Source organism: Pyrus communis, chromosome 16 (genome assembly GCF_963583255.1).
Source record: "Pyrus communis chromosome 16, drPyrComm1.1, whole genome shotgun sequence".
NCBI lineage: Eukaryota > Viridiplantae > Streptophyta > Magnoliopsida > Rosales > Rosaceae > Pyrus > Pyrus communis.
This window is the reverse complement of record NC_084818.1, coordinates 886,998-904,302: the sequence shown is the minus strand read 5'-3', so window position 1 is coordinate 904,302 and position 17,305 is coordinate 886,998. Positions and strand designations below refer to the sequence as shown.

The following is a 17,305-nucleotide window of genomic DNA, read 5'->3' as shown; positions in this document are numbered from 1 at the left end:
TGCATAAGAATACTAGATTACAATCAACCAATATTTATCAAACTTGAAAAAGAGTCAAAAGAAATGACACGATTCTCTTATTTTTATTTCTTGAACTGATAGATCTATAAATCGGGATTGTAATGCATATATTAATCAAACAAAAATAATGTAAGATTATAATTAAAAAAATATGTAGTTATTATTTCTCTTAAATTAGTAAAGCAGCATTTTGTGACTAATGAGAAGAATTAACAAGGCAAGAGAATAAGAGCAATTAATGCTATACTTACCATCTAATTATATCATAATCTGTACTATCTTTCTAAAAATTATAATTCACAAACTAAACATATATTATGAAGAAATGATAGTCGTTTGATTAGATATCGCTACTGCAGAAATCCAAAAATTCTCTCGTGACGTACGGAAAGACACCGCCACATGCGCGCGCCCCTTCCCCAACTGCTTGCTTTTCAGTTGCATTGTTTTTTTTTTTTTTTTTTTTTCCAGTTATTCGTTATTTAATTGATTCGATGGGATGGAAGTATGGATTCAAATGGAAACACCAGCGCAAAACCCTAAATATTCTCTCTCCTTCTTCGTCATCGTCGACACGTTCGCCACCACATGAGGTCTCCTCTGGTGGAAACCTCTCGGCTCCTGTAACGTGTCCACTGCCTCCGTTCGCCTTCTGCAGTCGCTTGCCGCCGTCACCATTTTTGCAAAATCCCAGCGCCAGCTACCGCACCAGTTTTCTTGACATGTTTGGATTATATGCGTTATATAACTTATATTGACTAAGACCCTAAATCATGTCGTGTTCGGTATAGGGCAAATTCTGTAGGTGGCGCCATACGTATATTTATTTTATCTTTCACACGTTTATTAATTTTGAGTCTTCAAATTAAATGAATTTAAAAAAAAATTAATGAATAAAATTTAACAAAGATGTGTGAAAAGTAAAAAAAAAAAAAAAGTGTAAATAGGATAACCTATTCAATTACATGCGGTGTTCTAAACCTTTCGTAATGTTTTTTAACTTGCAATATTACATTTTAATGTAGCACTTTCTTCAAGTGTTAACTAAGTTGCTTATAAGTTCTTCTCGTATGTATTTTAGTTGGCATGCTTGTTTTAATTAATTCTCAACATTATAGAGACACTTACAAGCGTCCACTCTATATATTGTCGATAAAACATGTAACAATAGTTTACAAATATCTCCAATATTGTTGTCTGTGGTACTGTTTTCATTCCTTCGATATGCAGATGTAATACCCCGTAATTAAAAAAAAAAAAAAGGTTATATATATATATGTGTGTGTGTGTGTGGGGATAATTATTTTTATGTAATGATCTTATAAGATTTATTTTATGCAAGAACCTACTTTCGATATGTGAAATCATTTTTGCTACAAATTATTTCAAAAACTAACTAGTAGTATTTCATGTTCATATGTAATTAGAGATATTTTTAGTTTGAATTGGAGAACGGGATTATGATGAGTTTGGCTTGATAATTTTACCAAATAAGAGTGAGTTGGCAAGTTTGTAATCATTAGGAATCTAAGAGTTAAATGTTTGGTGATGATTCATCCCCTCCAAAATTGGAGAGGTGAGATTCATATTCCTTAGACTTTGAACGTGGCTTTTGAGTATTTATCCACATGCATGGGAATGATTGCTTCCAATTACAAGATGTCCAAGTGTTGCAAAACAAAGTGAAACGTGTCCTTAAGGCTTAATGGAGGATTCCATTTCTTCATCCATAAAAGCAGAGGGAGGAGAGAAACAGGGGAAGAACAACACACACCACCAACAACAACACACGGGGAAAAAGAAACAAAACCTCCTCTTCTTCATAGACCACTCTTCCCACCATTCTTTTCTTTTACCTTATGTAAAGGCTCTATGCCATCTTCATTGTATTTTTTTTTGTAAATCTCTCTTACATAGTGAAAACATAAATGCATATGCAACCCTAGTGGACATAGCCAAATTGGTGAACCACTTAAATCTCCATGTTCCTTTGTCCAATTGCAATAATTTGAGTTGAGCAAACCATTTAAACACTAAGTTATTAAATAGAAACATAATGGAAAAGGAGGATCGACAAAATGAAGAAATGGTACCATATTGCTTCTCATTTACATTAAAGATTATTATTTTGTTTATATTACTCTTGTTACTAATCAATTTAATTTATGTTGAAGCTTACAGGCTTGGTAAAGGAAATGTGAGTATTGATATCTATGTGAACATGACATATATATATATATATATATATATATGCATTGCAAAGCAAGAAAAAAAGTTGTGTTGAGTTTGTAAAGTGTTTGCGTTGCGAGGACATTCAAGGGCTGAAGTTTGCCTTGAATATAAAATAATAAACCTTGTATATGTCAGGCGTAGGGTGCAGGGCTTGAATATACAAATTGGTTGATTATAAAATAATGAAATCTTGTATATGTTAGGCATCAGGGGAAGGGCTTGAATATACAATTGGGCTTCGGGGGAAGTGCCTGTTTAATAAAGTGGAAACTGAGAGTTTAATTACAAAAATTGGTTTAAGGGATGAACATGAGTTAACTCGTATTCTAAGGTATTTGGAGCCAAATGGTATAAGCATGGTATGAGATGTGCAGACTTGGGTGCCTTAGAGCAACTCCAGCGTTGCAAATGCCCCATAGGGCAACTCATTATTGAATCCACCAAATGAACAGTAACGACTTTTAATGAACAGTAACTGCCTTTTGCATCTCCACCCCTAAACTGAATAATAGGCAATAAAATATTAGTATTTTTTCCTCACTCAATCCATCAGACATCCTCATCACCCTTTCCCTTTTTCCCCTTATTTGACCGATTCTTCCTTTCTCTCCCTCTCTCTATCTTTCTCTTTATTTCTTTCTTTCTTTTTTTCTTTCTATCACTCTCTTCCTTTTTCTTTCTTTATCTCCCTCTTTTCCAGCTCACTCTCATGAGCTCTCTTCCTCCTTCCTCTTCAAACCTTCAACAAATCAAGCTCAAAAATAATATTTTTGAAATACTTGGAACTTAAGGAACCCAACCATGGCCTTGCATGCGACACCGGTGCATGGTGCGAGGTCTTACCATTGAAGCCGAGAGCTTGAGCTCTCAATCTCGAACCCAGGTGACGTTTTTATCACTATCTTGTGTTCTTGATCTTTAAATCCTGTTGTGTTGCAATTCTTGTGGTTTAATTCGAGGGCTTAATTCCCTACATGCATCCCATTCTTTTTCCAGATTCCGACAAAGGAAAATGGACGAATTTGAGTCGGGTCACCCTGACGTCATCCACACGTCACATAGCCCTCAGGCTCTCGGGCCACCAATTCGAGCCGGGCCTCTCACTCGAGCTCCCCTCAGCCCACACGCCCGCATGGGCTGGAGATTGCAGCTGGGGCTATTAGGATGGGGAAGTCGTCGGTCCATCGGGCTAATTGTCCTTGTGGAGTTGCTCTTAGGTATGTGTTGACGGGATTAGAAGGGAGTGAGTACATTCATGCATCTCACTTGCATATATTTCATGCATTCGAAAGAATCGTTACAATTTAATTATTGTAGTTTTTGTTGTAAATTAATTTGTGCACTATAGTTATTCCATTGCGTATTCAACTTTCATCATGTAAGATTTTGTGATGTGATGTATTGTGTTTCAATTATTAATCAATTTTATTTCAATTTTTCCACCATATCTTTGTTGTAAAATTTATTTCCATAGCTAAAATATGGCTCACCTCACACCCTAGCTCATGAATAGTCTTTATTCGCGGGTCGGGGCATGATAGCAGTCTTGCAAAAAGTTGCAAGTAGCTAGCCAATACATATAGGTAAATAAAGAATTGAGATATTCTCCAGATTTTTGAGTCTAGGGAGCTTAAAAACTTGAAGATCTAGACCGTTAAAAAGAGAGATTAGGACTTTTGGTTTGTATAAGATGGACCAATGTCGTGAACTAATGAGAATCATAGAATTGAAATTAAGTGTCTGAATCTCTTAGTATGTGCTCTGATTCATCCTTCACGTTCAAGAAAGACAAACGGAAAAGTAAAAAGAAGAAATTTGGTAAACACAGAGAGGTAATTATGCAGTGCGGGAAAATTCATCCCTAGCTACCTTATTCTCTAGTGGTCAGAAAGAACCCACCAAAGTGTAAAGGGCATACGCACAGTAGATAGACTGAAATGGATTTAGATCATCACATCTTAGCCATTCTTTGTACATTGCGCGGTTAGAAATTATTTGATTTGTTTTATTTAAAATTAAACACAAATAGTACCTGACGAAAATTGATCGAACAATGTACAATGAACGGATAGGATGTGAGGATCCCTAGGATCCCCACAAAAAGAATCCGAAAAAGATCCTCATCCGATAGAAATAGATATAGATATATATATATATATATATATATATATATATTTATTTATTTATAGACTCCCACACGAAGGATGAATAACGATAGGAAAAAGAATTTATATTCTACTAAACTAATTATGTGCATGTACACATTATTCTCAAATGTACGTACATGAACAGTAACTCAACGAAGGTTGTCTCAGTTGGTAAAGTCACTGTCTTGTGTGTCTCTGCCCAAGGTTTGAGTTTCCCTGTCAACAATCTCCGTTGGTGCGTGATATGTAAATTCCTACGTAAATGCATATAATGCTAATGGTAGTTGACAGTTAAGAGCATATGACGCTGGTGATGAGAATAACCAATCTCTCCCAAACTTTTTATTACAAAAAAAATGATTTATATACACACCTCTTCTCTTTCAGGCACGTTTGTTTTCCTTTGATTTTGATTTTTTTTATTTTATTCAATTCAAAAATAAAAATAAATATAAACGTGCATAAAAAATAGTGTGTGAATATTGTTCTCATGTATACACACCATGATAACGAAAGCAGTAAAAGACGAAACTACCCTACCGTCTCTCTCCTCTGTCTTCTCTCTCTCACACATATAGTTGGCCAACACATGGAACCGCACCACATGTACCATCATCTCTTTCAGCATAGTGCTTCATCTTTGCCTTTAAGACTATCTGGGCTTCAAAAGTGGGTGGTTTTTCCTCTCTCAAAAGACTCCACATAGCTTTTTTTCTCTTCCCTTTTCTCCTCGTTAATCCATGGACACAGCTCACTGGCCACAGGTAAAGCGAAAACCTTTTCTTTTTTTCCTCTATGAAATCATGAAATTATCATCTAGGGTTGAGTTTTTCAAAGTTAATATTTAGAAGAAATATCTTAGCTTAATAGCTTTGGGTTTGGAAAATTATCTTCCTTCATATATAAGTTCGTTTTATAGTTTTATTAATTTGCTTTTCTTCTTTCCACTAATAGTGGCTGAATTTATATTGTTGTATCTTCCAAAGGTCTTTCATTTTTTTGTCCTGAAAATTTAAAGTACTGCACTTTTTCTTTTCTTTTTCTTCTTCCCATCATCTGATAAAGTAGGTTGCTTTCTTTCCCTTTACTTTCTTCTCTCCATCTTTGTCTTAATTTTCTCGGAGTGAACATATATACTCTTTTTCTGTGGGTTTTCGATCACCAAAGTTATGGCCTTTTCTTGTCGCTCTTTTTTTTTTTCTTTTTTCTTTTTTTTTTTGGGTTTATTTTTATATATTTTTTTCAGGGTATTGGAGTGGTTAACTCCATGGAAGATTTTTCTTCTACAAGGTCAATCACAGAGAGAAGGGCAAGGCCTCAAAAGGATCAAGCTTTGAATTGTCCAAGGTGCAATTCCACCACCACAAAATTCTGTTATTACAACAATTACAGCCTCTCTCAGCCAAGATACTTTTGCAAGACTTGTAGAAGGTATTGGACTGAAGGTGGATCTCTGAGAAATGTTCCGGTGGGTGGAGGGTCACGGAAGAACAACAAGAGATCAAATAATTCCGATTCATCATCACCGTCCACGTCTTCAGCGAAGAAGGTTGCTCATGATCGTGATCACCATCTGACCCCACAAAGTAATTTTCCTTCTCAGTCTGCTTCTCAAAACCCTAATAAGATCCACTTCCAAGGTCAAGATCTCAACCTTGCATACCCACCAGCTGATCAGGAACATGACAACAATAATATTACCGAACTACCCTTTAGTATTGAGTCTATTGACAACAGAACCTACCACCACCAAAACCCTAGCTCCTCAGCCACTACTACTACATCTCATCATTTCTCATCGGCTATGGAACTGCTCAAAAGTACTGGGATTGCATCAAGGGGCCTGACTTCTTTCGTGCCGATGGCGGCGGTGGAGGTGCCGGATCATTCGAGTAATATCACAATGTTTTCATCTGGGTTTCCTATGCAAGAGTTTAAGCCAAGTCGGCTTAGTTTTTCTCTAGATGGGTTTGAGAGTGCTGGATTTGGTGGCTGTCTTCAAGGGGTGCAAGAGACTACTAATACAAATCATGCAAGGCTTTTGTTTCCTACTGCTCAGGATTTGAAGCAGCAGATTCCGAGCTCTACTACTACTGCTGCTGATTTTGATCAGCACAATAATAGAGGAGGAGGAGATTCCGGTGGTGGGTATTTGAATGGAATGTTAGGTGGAGGATCATGGTAATTCAATTCCCATAAAAGAAACCAAAAAAGTAGTGATCTAGAAGAAAGATTGGTATTTGGTTTTGTTTTTCTTCATTTGCTTGGATGGCTTGTTTGGAATTGGAGTTGATAACGAACAAAGTAATAGGGTACATGAGTTTTTCTTCCCCGTTTTCATCATCAGTGTTAATTATACTTGATCTTCCTTGTTCTTTCTCTCTCTCGGTTTTCTAGTATGCTTAGGACATCCTGTACACCGGAGCATAGTAGAATTTTCGCTCATTCTCACCCTCCTTATTATTTTTTTTCCCCTTATTTGGTCTTTAATCAATGTGCATGTTTGAAAATTTATTATTGGTTTTGCTTCAAAAGGGTGTCTCATGAATCATGAGGAATTCTTTACATATATTCATGAAAAGGTCAAGGAAGTCCCCTGTTAGGGTTTCATAACGCAGAGAAATTACAAGATTACTCTTATAGAGATTACTTCTTGATCATCTACCACGGCAGCGTACGATGCAGTTCTTTAGGATTTCCTGCTGAAATTCAATGATTTATTTTCATTATGTTTTCGGTTGGCTTAGCTAACAAGTATCGGTAATTAATTTGTCAATTAAGTTGTGTGCACAGAGATTAATGACTTATTTTATATGTTTACTTTAGTAGTTAACACTTGGATTTGTGGGTTGATTGTGTACGTATCTAGAGAGTGTATTAGCAGTTGAGGTTGGATTATTTATTGGTTAAGTAATATTAAAGGTGAGTTTTTAATGATGGCTGTCAATCCTTTATTAGCAAAAGTTTCTTCTTTTTGCTTGGCAACAGATGAGAAATGTCAGGTCTTTTCAGCAGCATCTGCGCCTTTGAGATTCTTCCACCCATTAACTCCACCACCCCCCACCTCCCTCCTGCCCTTCATGAAATCTTCATCATCACCCACACAAGGAGATGATTTTTCAAGAACAATGAGTAGGTATGCAAGACCCAAACATTATTTATTTTATTAAATACTATAAACCCTAAGCAAATCTGGGTCTGCCGTCAACAATATAAATTAGAGAACTCTGTGCTTTTAGGAACTTCATTTTTTACGGTAAAAAAAGTGAGACGACAGATCTAAGGCTCATGTATAATATAAGACTACCTTTGCATCTAAGAAAACATGAAAAAAAAGGGGTGAATATGTAAGAAGTCTGTTATATGATGAATGCATAGTTCGGTGGTCCTGCACCTATTTTCAAAGAGCTCTCGAACCCCTTGACTAACTTGCACTCCCTTCGTTATTGACCGAAAAAAAAAGGAATTTGCAGTACTCCCCTTATTGGCTAAGAAAAGTTTTTCAAATTGCGGATGCTTCATGTATCATAAAATAAGTAGAATAATACAAAAAACTATAGTGTTTTCTCCACTTATAGTATCACGTAGAGTACTGCTTAAATATCTGACACTTAAATCTCTCATTGGCTATGGAGGGCCACCACAAACATTCCCATCCGTCGGTCACCATGCTAGGGAATAATCTTGTCCACTCTACAAAATCCTCCCAGATGTAGACCCTCAGTCCTTCATTAATATAATATGTAATTAGATTCATGCATTGAGATAAGATAGATTGACTTTCTACTTTCCATATGGTTGTTCCATCTTTTTGTCTTGGTAAATCGATGAGAACTAGCTACGGTTATAGCTCCTGTTGCTAGTTACAGTGATATATGTAGGTGGAGGTGCACCACCCCTTGCCAAAACTTAGGCATCTACAATCTACTCCACCAATCTCTCATAGCTTTTCACTTTAACGTTATTTTTTTCTCGCAAAACTTGTTTAGATATATGGAAAGATTCTCTTAATTATGTCACTAATTCATCACATATCAATGTCTTTTTAAACACGACAAACATTTAGACATGGGCTAGCAAGCTATTTTACATTTTTACTATAGTGAATATTTTCTTTCTTGTTTGTATGTATTAATGTCTATGATAAGCAGTCGAATTAAAGGGTACATTTTTTCTCACCACCCTCAAGTGTTGGTAATGTTCATCACTCTATTTATCGTTGTTAGATGTGTTTAAATTTTGAGATTTGTGTATGTTTATTACACCAATCTCGAAATTTAAACTCATATGGTAGTGATAAATATGATAGTAAGCATCACAATCACTTGAAGGTGGCGAGCAAAAATATTCCCCGAACTTGTTTGTGCATTGGGATCATATATAGTATTAGGTAGCAGAAGTTATAGAACGTAGGCCAGATACAGTACGTACTACCTACACAATTTACACAATGCATGTATAACCCATCAACTGCATACATTCCTACAGTTATACATTTGTTCATTACCTTATGATCATTTTCCTGCTTTTTGGGTGATACTTAACCATGTACCAATTATATATTTCTCAAATCATCATATCACCTTCATTAGGGTTCTAATCACCACGTCTCTTGTAAAGCGTACCGCTGCTCAAATATTACAACTAGCTAGTTACATGTTAAATAAATTTGATTTTATGGTAGAATCCTAACTTTTTTTTCAATATGTGAAAGTAAATTGGTCTTTTGACTGGTGTAAAAATACCACACACATGACTCTCAATTGCTAAAACCGTAAAAAAGTTTGATGGAATCAAGTTATCTTTGAACTGCGATAAATATCATCAAATTACAAGAACCTATATCACGGCAGTTAAAACTACAAGAACTAAACTGTAACTTCATGCAGCATGGTCCGGCAAGTATTTTATGGTTGTCAACAGATTTGAAATCTTAAGCCCACAATCCGACCTGGGTCTTCTTTTCTCTAGCCAAGCCAAAACAGCTCCTTATTCAGGATCTTCTTTTTGCTAGAATAAAAAATAACAATAGTAAAGGGACATGATATGACGCCTTGCGTATAAAAACCCTAAAAAACTTCGTCGCGTAGAAAAGCCCTATTACTCCTCAACTCGGTCCGCCCTCTTACGTTAAGGTACTGCTATTCGGATGGCTCAGGATGATGATCATGCTACTCCTAATCCATCTGCAAAATCGCTGGAGAGTACACCAACTGAGGAGTACTCAGTTCATGTTTTGATTACTACTTTTATTGTTAACTGTTGCAGAATTCGACTCTCTAGTTCAACTGTCCGTCGTGTAGGGAGGTTTTGATACGAAAAATGCCTCGGGAAGCAGTTCCGCTTGCATTGTGTTCGAGAACGTTCACTTGTAGAGTGATCATATTCAGGTTTGTAATTAATTAACCACTTTTAATTTACTTCATGACAAATGTTAGGTCAGGTATTGATCCCCTTCCTTTCTCTGTCAGTGAAACAAGGGGCTGTGCATAGGTTGAAGATTTTATTTGGATTTGCTGGCCTTAAAGTTGCCAAGCTTCATGAAAATTTCTCTCTAAAGCGTGATAAAAGGCTTTGGTAGCATGTAGTAACTATTTAAAGGCTCGTTACATACAGATGCATTACCGTAGTTTCTTTTTTAACGATTGTAGAAGAAAGGTGACTCAATTTGTTGACTCTGAGACATTGCAGAAATTCTACCTTATAAGTAATATTTTTGTGCATTGTAATTGCAAAAATGATTGCGAAATTGCTTAAGAAATGAAAATAATTATTTGTGCATTCTTATAACTCATGCGTCCTTCATTCATGTAGCTCAATTCTCTCCTCGTATTTTTTCTCTGCTTATTTCCATGTCCTTGATCGTGAGCGTAAATCCTTCAACTTTTGTGCAGCACCTAACATTTTTGGTCGAGCGATAGGTGGTCGTTTCAGTTGATGCCCAAGCTTGGAGAAGCTCGTCTCCATAAAAATCACCTTTCTGAAAGCACTCATCACCAACAGTATTACCAGTGCTTGAAGAACCGCATCCATCATCACTTGTAGTTGTGTAGGTCCTCACTGTTCCTTGCGTGATGAATAACATCTTATCAAATTGCTCCCCCTCTCGAATAATAAAGGTGTCCGCCTTATAAATCACGGGCTTAAGATACTCGCATAATACTTCAAACCATTTCTCACTCAGATTTCGAAGCATCAAAACCTAGAGAAAGACGCATATATATGAGAACTATAAAGAGCAAGTCAATCGAAAATGTATTGCGCAGAATTGAACTAGGCCTTCTACGGCCGTGAGCATTCAAGCATAAGTTAATTTTTTTAATGATACAAATGCTTACTTTTTTTAATACAAAAGCTTACATTGTACAGCGTATTTAGGCAGAGATGTCGCTTGATAACCACTAAATCCTTCCAGGGAAGAATATAGTGGATATTTTTTATATCGACATCTTCATCATCTTTCAATCCTCGTAATGCAAATGTCACGATCTTCTCTTTCAAATCCAAAGGGAGGTTATTCTCATCTAACCATGATGCTATCTGTGGACTTCTCTTCTTCTTCCTCTCCTTCTCCTTTGATAATGCAGTTGTCAACTGGAAATACATCTGTTCCACAACATGTAGGTTTTAGTATTTTCTATACAAAAATTAATAAATTAACTTTCTTTGCTAACTTGAAGTTTTTGTATAATTGGAATTTTTATACTGAGACTCGGTAGTCGGTACCAACCTGCAAAATTGCATTGAGATATATCAAAACCAATAGCATGCCAATAACAGACATAAAAACCGCAAAGAAGTTTTCCCATGCATAGCTGCTAGTGTGGAGATTTTGCCCAAAAGAACTGCAAAAAAGAAACAGAAAACCCTAAATTCAATGAGGTCAAGCAAATCTTATCACTTCTCTTTAGATAATAATAATAGCAATAATGCAGAAAGAACCTTATATTTTGTAAGCCCCACCAAAAACAGCGCAAGAATTTCTGCGGAAAGTCTGTTGAGCTCAAGATACCAGATTGAATGGCATCAACAAATATACCGAAATCAAAAAACGTTGCAGTTGGTGGATTTGCAGGGCATAGATTGTTTAGAAGCGTGACATTTCTAAATGTATCCTTGTCCTTACAATGAAAACCTCCAAGTTCACAACCGTTTTCACTTCGACAAGCAAATTTCCAGCAATCTATCTCTCGTTGAAACGAAAAAAAGTACCAAAGAGCTCCGAATACCTAAAGGGATGAAAATGATGTTACAAGTTGCACAAAAAATGATTAAAAAAACTAAATAAGGAGCAAGGCAAAAGACTTACATGACTAACAAGGATGAACTTAAAGAATATGAAAGCACTTCGAATCCAGAATTTGATAATCAAGAATTTGAAAACACCTTGAATCCATAATTCAGGAGTGTGTTTAGTTAATATCTTCTCGAGATTCTTACGATGATGATTAAAGCATAGAAACCGGGCCATGTATTGCAGCACAACAAGAAAGTTCAGAAACATCCTTGTCGACCTCGAGCCCCTTATTATTTTTGAGAAAGAGAGAATAACTACCTGCAAAAGCCATAATACATTCTTAAACCAACAATTAAATGACGATGTTGAATCAATTAGGAATATATGTCCTAGTTTGTAGTAATTAATATAGTTCGGGAAGGGAAAGGTCGATCTCTTACATGTGGAATAGGAGCAATATTAATTGGGAACAACCAAATTATCATAGCGGACGCATAACTCCTCCCCACCATAGCGATACCAACCTCAAGTGTCGCAGCCTCATGAGGCTCACGTATAGCTAGAAGCTGAAACAGAAAGTCATGTATGTAATACATGTCTGTGAGTGATCGCAAACTAAGAACCACTTTTGTCAACTTTTTGTCCAATCTGATACACTTGATGTCTTTGTTGAGTATAGGAACGTATAAGAATAAAGGATCCACTAACAAAGCTAACCCAAACGTTAGTACCAACACAGCATTCCAAACAAAGAATTTTCTATATTTTCCATAGTTGATATTGGCAGAACTCTCCCCAGTAGTTGCTGCAGGATTCCGATTTGGACTACTGAACAGAACACAAGAAACATGAAATGGTACCAATCAGGAACAAAAACACATTAAATTTCACAAACCTAAGCATATATAGTATATTTGTATATCTGGTTTACGAAACTAACCTCGAAATTTCAATTATCTCTTCCTCACGGGGATTCATGTATAACCCAAAGGAGCTTTCTCGAAGTATACCTCCAGGTTCTGCTGATACAGTTGATACCTGCAAAGATGGAACAAAATATTTTATGAAAAATTACTGACTAGTACGTTCTAGTCCATGCATGAATCCCGGCACCGAAGCGCACAACACCAGTAATACCTCAAATCAACGCCGCCTCAGATTGGGAAACGTTCTTAGAGTGGAAATTTGCAAACGAAGAGTCTCCTTTTATAAAAAAACAGATAGTTAAGTTCAATCAAAGTATTCAGTAAGTTTCGGCGAAATTTACGCTCTTAAATGTTTCCAGTTTAGTATTATTTCAACCTGGCAACTATTTCCTAGAACCTTACTAGCGGAAAAATTAAGGATTCCGAGATTAGCTCTTGTCAATGGGAATACGTGGACCTGCATAGAGATCCGGTGTCGCTTATTGACATTGACGTTGTATACAACATGCTATGTTGTATCGACAGTCTCAAAGTAACCATTTTGCTGCTGGTTTTCACCTTGTTTGATTGTGTTTGTTTTGATCCCCTGCAGCTAGAGCCAATAACTTGAACGATTTTACCAACAAACTTCAACAAAAACATAATCTTTAAACAACAAATGAAGCATTACGACCTTAAAAAATATGACGCCTTGAGTGAAAGATGTGAAGCAACCAGACTCATACGTTTTCCATGAGACAGTGAACGCATCTGCTTCACTTCTGCGGAGGATATGCGCATTTCGTAGTCTAATCTGGATATTGCTTTTCTCCACACACGTTAAAGCAGCATATAGAACTGATTAGTGATTATATTACAAGAAAAGAGCATACTTGAGAAATGCCATAGTTTATTTACACATAAATTTGATGATCGATGATTTCCATCTACAACGTTTGCACAACGCAGACGGTAAGAATCAAACCGCACAAAACAATGATAGATTGTCAAGGAATGCCAAGTTTCTGTACAAACACAAATACTACATATACAGGGACTGCATATTGGTACACTTAGCTTAATTACAGCAATCCGGAACAAATGGCAGGACCCTTTGCTACCAATCTTCCTTCACAATTTTTGACTTCTCAAATATGAACTTCCCTTCTTTGTACTTTTGCGATGCCTCATAAGCTCGTTCGTACTTCCATCCCAACACCTCACGGCAATCACCACAGTGGATATCAGCAACAGTATGCAGACCAGTTAAGAGATGTCTGTCTTCTTTTGCCCCAACAACGACATTCATCGCGTGGGAGAACAGAAAAGCTCGGCCATGTCTTCCCTATAAACATGTTGGAAACAACGTTGGACACAAGAAAATATGCCCACATCCTATTCTCACACTCAATAAATGAAACAAAACATTCGGATTTTTTAAGCAGACGCAGTACTTTCGTGTTACAACATTCAGCACAAAGAGCAAACTATGTGTCCTATTCATGTAAAAATGGAAAGTTATCTTCGTATGTTCATTGGTCCATTCGGTTCATATATTGATCACAGGCTTCACAGCCAAGAACCCTCATGATTAGTGACAAAGAAAAACGACGAACAAAAAGCAGATAACCTACAAAGACAGAGTCAACACCCCAATTTCAATTCTTCTGTGAAATTTACCCTCTTCGTTTAAAGGACAGCGATTTTCAGACTCTCGTTTTCTCCTCCTGCACTCTTGTTTCTATGCATTGGTTCTCCTTTACTCATTCAATCCAACGGCTTGAGTGAAAAAAAAAGGAAGGTGTGCAGGCGGAGGAAGAGGAGTGCGGAAATCACATGAAACCCTATGCAAATCAGTTTAAAGTTCTACAAAACTCAATGATCATTTGGGAAGAACTAGTAAAGCTCCAGAAAAACAAAAATTCAAATCTTATTTTCTCAACATATAAAAATCAAAGAAGAATGAGTGAACAATATATATTGTGAAAACCTCACCTGAAAAGCCTTGGAAATTATATCATCGTGAAGGGAAACATGGTTTCTGCAATTACAACAGCTGTACAATCTAGGCCCTACCAAATCCGCCATTAACAAATAAATCCACAGCTCCAACCTCTAAACACCTCTCACTGCTCGGCAGCCAGAGAAAAGCAAAAGAAACAGAGAAAACTTACACACAGGAGAGTAAAATCTGTTAAAATTAAAACAGGAAAATATGGATTAAGAGAAAGATTATGAATTTAATTACCTGCAACAACATCAACGGTTACCCAGAAGCCTGCAAGCAAAGATATATTACAACCGAATTAGCGTGCAAGATCCAAAAGTAAAATATTAAATTTTCAAAATTGAATAATTGGGTTTTGAAAGAGACAGGATTTGCAATTAAGGGTAAGCAAAAGAACATTTAGAAGATTAAGATTAACAAACCCAGATTAAAAAATGATTAAACAAGTGATTAGGAAAGGGAAAGTTGGAGTCTGCGAAGTGAAATTCATGGGGTACGACAAAATTTAAAAAACATTGACCCATTAATTAATTGGGAATTAAAATCGGAAGGGATGAGGATCTGACCTGTTTTGCCAGTCACTAATTGTGATTAAAAAATGATTAAAACTTTTTATGAGAGCAGAGAGAGTTGGGAAATTGCTTTGTTCTTTACTTTTAGAATTGAATCAATTGATTGCTAGCAGTTAGCAGTACAATCAAAGTCGGGAAATTGATAGAGAAATTGCATTAAATTAAAAGAACAAGAAAAGCACTAACCTTTTAACAGAGGAGTGAGACTTGAGGGTTGAGGCTCATGGTTGCGTACAAACTCTATGAGAGAGAGAGAGAGAGAGAGAGAGAGAGAGAGTTTTCTGCAATATTTTGAGTAGGATGGACTTGGTTGAGTCACAAAGAGCAGAGTTACGCGCGCTCCGACAGAGAGGCTTAACACGCGCAAGCTTAGCGGTGCTGTGCTACTGTTAACATAGTAGGACAAGGACGTCACAAGGTAGCCGCTAATTGGATTTGGATCCTCGTCGGATCCCTTTTCTGGGGATCATAAGTATCAATAAACACGGATCGTTGATAAAAAATCGTACGGTCATAATTTTTTTTTTTTATATTTTTCATGCAAAACGATGATGTTTTATTTTTTAAAAATATGAAAAATATTTAATTGGGACCGCACAATTTTTTATCAACGGTCCATAATCGTTGATCTCTAAGATCCCCAGGGAGGGATCCGGCGAGGATCCAAATGTCCCCTAGTTTATCCCAAGGGACAATGATTGTCTGCCCTCCATTTCCGATGCCCTCCTCGTGCCCTCCTGTTTGTGTGGTCACGGTTAAACCACATCAACATTTTATATTACTATTCATTTTTATCTTATTATCTCTATGAAAAAAACAATATAAAATGTTGACATGGCTTAACCGTGACCATACAAAATAGGAGGACACGGGGAGGGCACCGGAAGTGGAGGGCGGACAATCCTTGTACTATCCCAAGTGTGTCAACTGCTATTCCAGGGGCGGGAGAATTATATAAAATGAGGGGTGTTATCTACACTTTTTTTTTTATCTTCTACACATCCTGTTAACTTTTTTATTATCTTTAATTTATTTAATTAGATGGTCGATAATTAAAAGCAGTATAGAAAAGATAAAATAGCATGTGTGAATAGTATCACGCTGTGAAAGATGAACATTAAGACGACAATGTCTCAAATTACAAAAATTCTATTGTGTCTGGGAATTTATGTTTGATCGAGAACTTAATGGAAAAAAAAATAAAGGAGTTTTTTTATGTTTGGAGCATTACTATCCTGACATTTCCGTCTATATAATTCTTTTTGTGTGTCAATAATTTAACCTGTGTTTTAACTAGTCAACAATATTAACAAAGTACATTTTGCAGGAAAAGTTGAAAATACATTTTGATGGTAACAAGACAAATTGATGTAAAAAACTACCGTTTGTTACATAGTTGGACTACTTCAAAGATGTTTTTTTTTTTTCCCTTTTAGAGAGGATCCTTGCAGGAATCTGTTTGCTAGGATTCTGAAAATCTTTTAATTACATTCGTTCATCGTACATTGTGCAACTAGTTTTTGTTAAGTACTGTTTATATTCAATTTTAAATAAAAAAATTTTATAATAATTTATGCCTACATGATATACTATGAAAGTATTTAATTAGAGGATTTCCGAAATCCTCACAAAAAAACACCCAGCAATAATGCTCCTGGGTTAGCCTTGTATCTAGAGACGTTCGCGAAAAGCATAAAAATAAATTATTATCATCAAGTGGAGTTTTGAATTCGGTATGCACGTGTCAAAACTCAATTATCCACATGCGGGGGAGCAAATAAGAGAAGCAGGAAAGCAAGGAACTCTAATAACGAATAGGGGATTTCCTTAAAAAAAAACTAACGAAAAAATGTTTGAAAATTTTGAGTTTTAATTTAAAATGATAAAAAAGTGTTATAAGTAAATAGTACCATGAATGACTTTTTAGATTACTAAAAATATCATTTTCGTTAAAAATGAACAGTACCGTATTTCATTAAAACTCTCTTTCATTAACCGAAGTCCATATATTACCAGAAAATCTCCCCTTGCCAACTTTAAGATTTTCCTTTTCCTTTTGATGCAATCTTTATCATTGCTCTTATTTTACAGATATAAAACATCATCTTATTCTTATTGATAAATCATCCACTGCATAAAGCATATGAAATATAACACACATTAGTTTCTGCGCAACATATGCA

At 36.1% G+C, this 17,305-nt stretch overlaps 3 protein-coding genes across 4 annotated transcripts; 1 reads left to right on the top strand and 2 right to left on the bottom strand.

Annotated features, from left to right (window-relative positions):
• The first annotated feature begins 5,020 nt into the window (after positions 1 to 5,020).
• On the top strand, positions 5,021 to 7,337 carry LOC137721100 (dof zinc finger protein DOF4.6-like). Its single transcript, XM_068460215.1, has 2 exons — positions 5,021 to 5,164; positions 5,647 to 7,337. The coding sequence occupies exons 1-2, from the start codon at positions 5,141 to 5,143 to the stop codon at positions 6,583 to 6,585; spliced, it is 963 nt and encodes a 320-aa protein (XP_068316316.1). The 5' UTR covers positions 5,021 to 5,140; the 3' UTR covers positions 6,586 to 7,337.
• A 2,794-nt stretch (positions 7,338 to 10,131) lies between these two features.
• LOC137721038 (cyclic nucleotide-gated ion channel 1-like) lies at positions 10,132 to 13,343 on the bottom strand. The gene is made up of 9 exons (XM_068460160.1): positions 13,278 to 13,343; positions 13,101 to 13,190; positions 12,578 to 12,675; positions 12,078 to 12,465; positions 11,710 to 11,955; positions 11,343 to 11,629; positions 11,131 to 11,245; positions 10,761 to 11,006; positions 10,132 to 10,602 (listed from the first exon to the last, which is right to left on the bottom strand). The coding sequence occupies exons 1-9, from the start codon at positions 13,341 to 13,343 to the stop codon at positions 10,216 to 10,218; spliced, it is 1,923 nt and encodes a 640-aa protein (XP_068316261.1). The 3' UTR covers positions 10,132 to 10,215.
• A 178-nt stretch (positions 13,344 to 13,521) lies between these two features.
• LOC137720963 (protein yippee-like At4g27745) lies at positions 13,522 to 15,399 on the bottom strand. Of its 2 annotated transcripts, none has more exons than XM_068460088.1 (4): positions 15,309 to 15,399; positions 14,791 to 14,820; positions 14,538 to 14,671; positions 13,522 to 13,887 (listed from the first exon to the last, which is right to left on the bottom strand). In XM_068460088.1, the coding sequence occupies exons 3-4, from the start codon at positions 14,628 to 14,630 to the stop codon at positions 13,660 to 13,662; spliced, it is 321 nt and encodes a 106-aa protein (XP_068316189.1). In that variant the 5' UTR covers positions 14,631 to 14,671; positions 14,791 to 14,820; positions 15,309 to 15,399; the 3' UTR covers positions 13,522 to 13,659. The 2 variants fall into 2 exon arrangements, with proteins under 2 accessions (XP_068316189.1, XP_068316190.1); XM_068460089.1 differs by lacking the exon at positions 15,309 to 15,399 and adding an exon at positions 15,117 to 15,249.
• Positions 15,400 to 17,305: the final 1,906 nt, after the last annotated feature.

What these genes read in the sequence shown, in the direction of transcription:
- LOC137721100 (XM_068460215.1), top strand. Translation starts at nt 5,141, where the DNA reads ATGGACACAGCTCACTGGCCACAG. An exon ending in ACACAGCTCACTGGCCACAG is followed by an intron (nt 5,165 to 5,646) that starts GTAAAGCGAAAA and finishes TATTTTTTTCAG; the next exon opens with GGTATTGGAGTGGTTAACTC.
- LOC137721038 (XM_068460160.1), bottom strand. Translation starts at nt 13,343, where the DNA reads ATGCGCATATCCTCCGCAGAAGTGAAGCAGATGCGTTCACTGTCTCAT. An exon ending in ATGGAAAACGTATGAGTCTG is followed by an intron (nt 13,191 to 13,277) that starts GTTGCTTCACAT and finishes TTTTTGTTGAAG; the next exon opens with TTTGTTGGTAAAATCGTTCA. An exon ending in ATATTGCTCCTATTCCACAT is followed by an intron (nt 11,956 to 12,077) that starts GTAAGAGATCGA and finishes TGGCTTTTGCAG; the next exon opens with GTAGTTATTCTCTCTTTCTC.
- LOC137720963 (XM_068460088.1), bottom strand. Translation starts at nt 14,630, where the DNA reads ATGGCGGATTTGGTAGGGCCTAGATTGTACAGCTGTTGTAATTGCAGA. An exon ending in TAATTTCCAAGGCTTTTCAG is followed by an intron (nt 13,888 to 14,537) that starts GTGAGGTTTTCA and finishes ACATGTTTATAG; the next exon opens with GGAAGACATGGCCGAGCTTT.